Source organism: Bos javanicus, chromosome 25 (assembly GCF_032452875.1).
Source record: "Bos javanicus breed banteng chromosome 25, ARS-OSU_banteng_1.0, whole genome shotgun sequence".
In the NCBI taxonomy this organism is placed as follows: domain Eukaryota; kingdom Metazoa; phylum Chordata; class Mammalia; order Artiodactyla; family Bovidae; genus Bos; species Bos javanicus.
In genome coordinates this window covers 3,174,553-3,180,552 of record NC_083892.1, presented here as the reverse complement: position 1 = coordinate 3,180,552, position 6,000 = coordinate 3,174,553, and the positions used below count along the sequence as shown (strand labels likewise).

The 6,000-nt window shown below is 57.3% G+C and overlaps 1 protein-coding gene across 1 annotated transcript in view; it reads left to right on the top strand.

The window, feature by feature from the left end:
• Positions 1 to 5,419: 5,419 nt before the first annotated feature.
• Positions 5,420 to 6,000, top strand: part of CREBBP (CREB binding protein) — a 119,134-nt gene continuing 118,553 nt past the window's right edge. Inside the window, exon 1 of the mRNA XM_061401010.1 lies at positions 5,420 to 5,699. Within this exon, the coding sequence (XP_061256994.1) occupies positions 5,615 to 5,699 (85 nt within the window). The 5' untranslated portion in view covers positions 5,420 to 5,614. The remainder of the gene's footprint in view (positions 5,700 to 6,000) is intronic.

The following is a 6,000-nucleotide window of genomic DNA, read 5'->3' as shown; positions in this document are numbered from 1 at the left end:
AAGTGGTGTGGTGGTCGTCATTTAGTCCTTAAGTCGTGTCAGACTCTTGCAACCCCATGGACTTTAACCCACCAGGCTCCTCTGTCCATGGGACTTCCCAGACAAGAATACTTGAGTGGGTTGCCATTTCCTTCTCCAGGGGTTCTTCCTGACCCAGGGATCGAACCTGAGTCTCCTGCACGGCTGATAGTCTCCTGCATTGCAGGTGGAGTCTTTACTGCTGAGTCTCCAGGGAAGCCTGATACATAAGTACGATGGAATATTATTCAGCCTCAGAAAGGAAAGAATTCCTGACACCTGCTACAACATGCAGATGAACCTTGGAGAGGAACGATGGTTGCCAGGGGCTGGAAGATCAGGGAGTGGGGAGTTATTGCTTAATGAATACAATTTCAATTTGAGAGGCTAAAAGACTTGGATGCATAAGTCATATTTAGATGAACCATATTAATTTGTTGGTGCGGGTGCAGGGATCAGAAACTGTCAGGTATTGACAATTTCACTTGGTTCAGCTGAGTAAAAATACTCAGTAAAAATACATCTTGGCAACTTCCCTATCAGTCCAGTGGATAAGACGCTGCGCTCCCAAGGCAGGGGGCACAGGTTCCCACAGGGGAACTAGGATCCCATATGCCACATAGATGGCCCAAAATCCCCCCAAAATACATCTCATGTGGTAACCATATACACCAACTTCAAGAAAGTGGTGGCTTTGGGGGAGAGAGGAAATGGGGGCTTTAGTTCTGTGTCTGACATGTGATTCCTTATATAAATAAGTAATATAAAGATCTGAAGCTGATGTGGCAAAATGTTAATAGTGCCTACCTTAATAATGTAGACAGGAATATCTATGCATTATTTTTTGTAACTTGTTTGATAATTTTCATTGAATAAAAATTAAAGTGGTGAATGGGAGAAGTGAGTCAGGTCAGTGTAGACAACTGGGCTCAGCAGCTTGACTGGGAGTGGAGGAGAAGGGGCAGAGTCAGGGCTGGTTGCAAACACTGTGCATTCATGGAGGAGCAGAAGCCCCCGCTTCTGGGAGGCAGGGATTAAAGGTTCAGGAAAGTGAACAGTGGGAAGCCACCCTAAGGCCTCCAGAAGAGAGTCAGGACCCATTCCTGGGAAGTGGGGCACATGCGGCAGAGCTGGAGTGGAGACAAGGTTGCCACCTCTCTTTGGGGCCCACTGAGCATGAGTGTCCGCTGGGGTCCGAGGCAGCAGCCTGAGTCTCACACTCCTCAGCTCTCCTTCACGAACATCCTCTCTCTCCACTTCGGCCTGTGAATCTGGGTCTCTGTCTTTTTCCCTCTGAGTTCACCCCGCAGCCCCTAATTGGGAAATCCAGCCCCACCCCCGGACCCTTTCCCTTGGTGCCACCACACAGATCCCTTTTTCACTCTCCCAACTGGCCGCTGACTTTTGTTCTTCTGCTGGGAGCACCTGCCTCCCTCTGTCTTTCCTTGTCTCTCTTCCTTCTTCCCAAACCAGCCTGTTACGAACCAGCTTGGTTGAGACAGAGGTCATGTACCGTGTGATTCACCCAAAGTGTATATTGCAGTGGTTTTCAGTTCTGAGTTGTGAACCACCATCATCATCGACTTTGGAACATTTTCATAACCCTAACAGAAACCCCATATTTTTTGGCTACCATTCACTGTCTCCCCCTCTCCCCAGCAACCCCCCACAACAGCTAATCTACTTTCTGTGTCTATGGATTTCCCTATTCCGGATATTTGTATAAGTGGAATCATACAATATACAGTCTTTTGATGACTGTCTTCTTTCACTGAGCATCACATTCTTGAGGTCCATCCATCTTGTAGCTGTGTCCATGCTGTATTCCTTGTGTGGCTGAATGATACTCCATTGTGTGGCTATAACACATTACATTTATCCATTCATCAGTTGATGGATGTGAACGAACTTTTCCCAGGTAAACCTCTCCTGATCTGTTTCTACCTCTTGCTCCTCTCCTGGCCCCGAAGCATCCTGTAAATGGGGATTCCTTGGTGAAATGGCCTCTGAGACTGGAGAGAGCAGGCAGTCTCACGTCTGCAACCCATGGAGCTCCTTAGTGACAGAGTGGCTCTCCTCTGGGCCTTATTCCCTCCTCTGTAAAAAGAGGACAGTTTCCATCCAGGGTTGTGGGAAGTGCTGATCTGAGTAGAGCATATGGCAGGGCAGCCTGGGATACAGAAGACACTCAACACTGCTGGGTCCCTTTTGTCTGTGTCAACCTTGATCCCGGGCTAAGGGTGGGCAGGCGGGATCCATACTTCCTCCCGTGCCGTTCCCCCACCTATGTCTGAATGCTGTGTTCTTTGACAAGAGTCAAACTAAGGGGAGAAGACATAGAAAGGAAAGAAACTGCAGATATCCTGAAATACCAGAGGAATGGGACAAAAGGATACAAATGAGACAGAAAAAGGGCTGTAGAGCAGGTATGTTTCAGGTCTGGGAGGCCAGAAGAACATGCGGTTTGAAGACCTGTGTTTCAGGCTCAGGCCTGACACGTCCAGGTCACTTCCTGAGTCTTAGGGACGAGTGCCCTCCATTTCCCCCTCTGGGAGTGAGGGGATGGCACGAGCTAATGTGCCCACTGTTGTGTAAGCCATTTACCCAGGAATTCTGAGGGCCTGGAGGTATTCCTACTGACCCAAGCAGGCCCTGGCTGAGGCCTCTCAGTGACCTGACATGTTGTCCCCTCTGTGGGGAAATGGCCTGGAGCTGCTTCAGGCTGGAGTCCAACCTTCTGTGTCCTTGAGACCAGGCTCCCTCAGGAGAGCCTGACACTGTGCATTCATTCATTCATTCATCAAATTTTACAAACCTGCCTCCTGCAGGGCACTGTGCTGTGAAGAGCTGGCCCTTGTCCTCACAGGGCTCCCAGACTTGTGGTGAGAGGGATACACAGGCACATTCAGATACAGGCTGCTGCTGGCCCCTGTGTTACTCTGTGACTCTAAACACCTCCTGCCTTCTTATGCAGTGACTTCTTGAATGTTTGTTTCTGATTTCCAGGACTTGCTGTTTGGCCTCTTTGAATAGATAGGGATTTCTTTCTTTATTCTTTGCCCAAGAAATTAGTGCAGTGGCAATGCCCTCAGGAGATTCTCAAGGGATATTTGATAGACAAATAAAAACAGGAAGGATAAAAAATGAGCATGTGTGTGGTATACCCTCACAGAAGTATGCCCACAAGTGCCGTGGGAGCCCTAAACTGGGCTGGGAGGGCTTCCTGGAGCAGGTGATATTTGAACCGGGTCTTGGCATTAGTTAGTTTGCCTGGTATATGTATTCTCAGCACAGGGAACAGCATTTGCAAAAGTATGAAGAGGTCTGAGTGGTAAGAACTTCCTAGTGACTGTGTGGGTGTGGGGGACGTAAGGACGGAGTGAGGCATGGATAGTGGAAGAGGGATGCAAAGGGGGCAGTCAAGATTTTGAACAATATACATAAACAGAAAAAAGTAGAAAGATCACTCAGTCTCTTTTTTTTTTAGTTGAGGTATAGTTGCTTTACTATGTTGTATTAATTTTTGCGGGTACAGGAAAGTGAGATCACTCAGTCTTGACGCTTGAAGACCATCACAGACACTATATAAGCTGTTTCTTTGAATCAGAGTTTTTTTCTCTTTTTCCAAGAAGTTAACTCTGGTGCTGAATGGGGAGAAATATGGTTTTCAAGGGACGCTTAGTAGGGAGATGCCATCGGAGCCAGGCAGTGGGAGGAAGAGCGGTTTGCCCAGGTAAAGGACCTGGGAGGCAGGTTGCTCGGTAGGTGGAGAGGGAGGGAGGAGTCGGCGCTGACTCACAGAATTCTGGCTTAGGGAACAGGTTGCTGGTGATACCTTTCAGATAAGGACTTCGGATGAAGCGCTGGCAAGTTTTGAGAAGCAGATAAAAAGAACCGAGATGTGTGAACACCTCAGATTTTTGTGGAACCATCCTGCGGGGAGTGGCCAGGCGGGCTGATCCCCCTGGGACCCCACACCTGTCTGGAGCACCTGAGGGCTCCAGGAGGTTGTCGGGGGGCGGCGGGGGTAGCGCACCAAGGCCGTCGAGGCCCTAAGCTCTGATGTAATGGGGCCTTCTGGGCCTGGGGCAAGCTGAGCGCGTCCGGCTGGGGAACAGCGCTCACCACCTCTCGAGGCAGGTGAGGGTGTCGCACCTGAAGCCTGGCGACCCCCCTCACATCTCGTGGGGGCGTTCGAATTCCGGCCCCGCCACTTCCTGCCTCAGTTTCCCCACCGCACCCTCTCGCAAGCGGACCAGAGGGCAATGTGTAACCTGCAGAGGCCACGACACATCGCTGGCACCCGGCGTGGGGAAGCGGCCAGGCCTAGTCTCGGGGCAGCGGCGAGAGAAGCCGAGACCGAGCAGAGTCGCCCTGCGGGACAGGCGGGCCCTGCCGGGGCCGACTCCACGCCTAGGGGCCCGGCTTGAGGCCAGGCCGCAGCCAGAGCTCTCACCGTCCAGTCGCCGTCAGAACAAAAGTGGCGGCTGTGCCGGCGCCCGGAGTCCCGCAGGCCCGGTCCCCGCCCGGCAGCCCCGCCGCCCCGCCGCCCCGCCGCCCCGCCGCCGGGCGGCACGACGCACAGAGGCCGCGCCTTCGGCCCTTTCCGTCCGAGCACGCTCGGCTCTTTCCGCCGCGGCCGGCGCAGGTGGAGGGGGCGGGGCGGGGGCCGTGCGTAGTGACGCCGCGGGGGGGTGACGCACCGGCGTGCCCCGCCCCCTCCCCCTCCCCGTTCAGGCTCTGGAAAGAGAAGAAAAAAAACTTTCTTTTTTTTTTAATTGAGGAATCAACAGCCGCCATCTTGTCGCGGACCCGACCGGGGCTTCGAGCGCGATCTACTCGGCCCCGCCGGTCCCGGGCCCCACAACCGCCCGCGCACCCCGCTCCGCCCGGCCGGCCCGCTCCGCCCGGCCCTCGGCGCCCGCTCCGGCGGCCCCGCTCGCCTCTCGGCTCGGCCTCCCGGAGCCGCGGCGGCGGCGGCGGCGGCAGCGGCGGCGGCGGCGGCGGCGGCGGCGGAACGGGGGGTGGGGGGGCCGCGGCGGCGGCGGCGGCGGCCCCGCTTCGCGCATTGTTTTTCCTTACGGCGGCGGCGGCGGGCCGCGGGCGGGGAGCGGAGCCCGGAGCCCCCCGGTAGTCGGGCCGCGAGCGAATTAATTAAGTGGGGCGCGGGGGGGGGGGGGGGCGAGGCGGCGGCGCGGCGGCGGCACCATGTTCCCGGGGACTGCCTGAGCCGCCCGGCCGGGCGCTGTCGCTGCCAGCCGGGCCCGGGGGGGCCGCCGGGCCGCCGGGGCGCCCCCGCCGCGGAGTGTCGCGCTCGGGAGGCGGGCAGGGGATGAGGGGGCCGCGGCCGGCGGCGGCGGCGGCGGCGGAGGCTGGGGGCGGGCGGTGAGCGCTGCGGGGCGCTGTTGCTGTGGCTGAGATTTGGCCGCCGCCTCCCCCACCCGGCCCTGCGCCCTCCCTCTCCCTCGGCGCTCGCTCGCGGCTCGCGCTCGCTCCTCTCCCCTCGCAGCCGGCCGGGGCCGGCGCCGACCCCAGCCCCGGAGCCCTTGCCGACCCGGCCGCCCGCGCTCGGGGCTGTTTTCGCGAGCAGGTGAAAATGGCCGAGAACTTGCTGGACGGACCGCCCAACCCCAAACGAGCCAAACTCAGCTCGCCCGGCTTCTCGGCGAATGACAGCACAGGTGAGAAGGGGGCCGGGGCCCCGGGGGTTGCTTGTCAGCCCCATCCGGAGGTGAGCGCCCCGGGAGACCCCAACTCGGCGGCGGGCTGTGCGGGGCCCGCGGAGCTAAGGCCCGCGCAGCCCCTTCCCCTGGACCCCGGCCGCCGAGAGGGAAGTTTGTCGGAATACTGTCATGGGGCCCGAGTGGGGTGGCACATGCCCGGTGCGCTTGGATCGCCCGGAGTTGGGGAGCCCTCCTCGCCGGGAGACCGAGTGGTACTTCCAGGGAGAAAAAGTAAAGTGGAGCGTGTGTATTCTGCGTG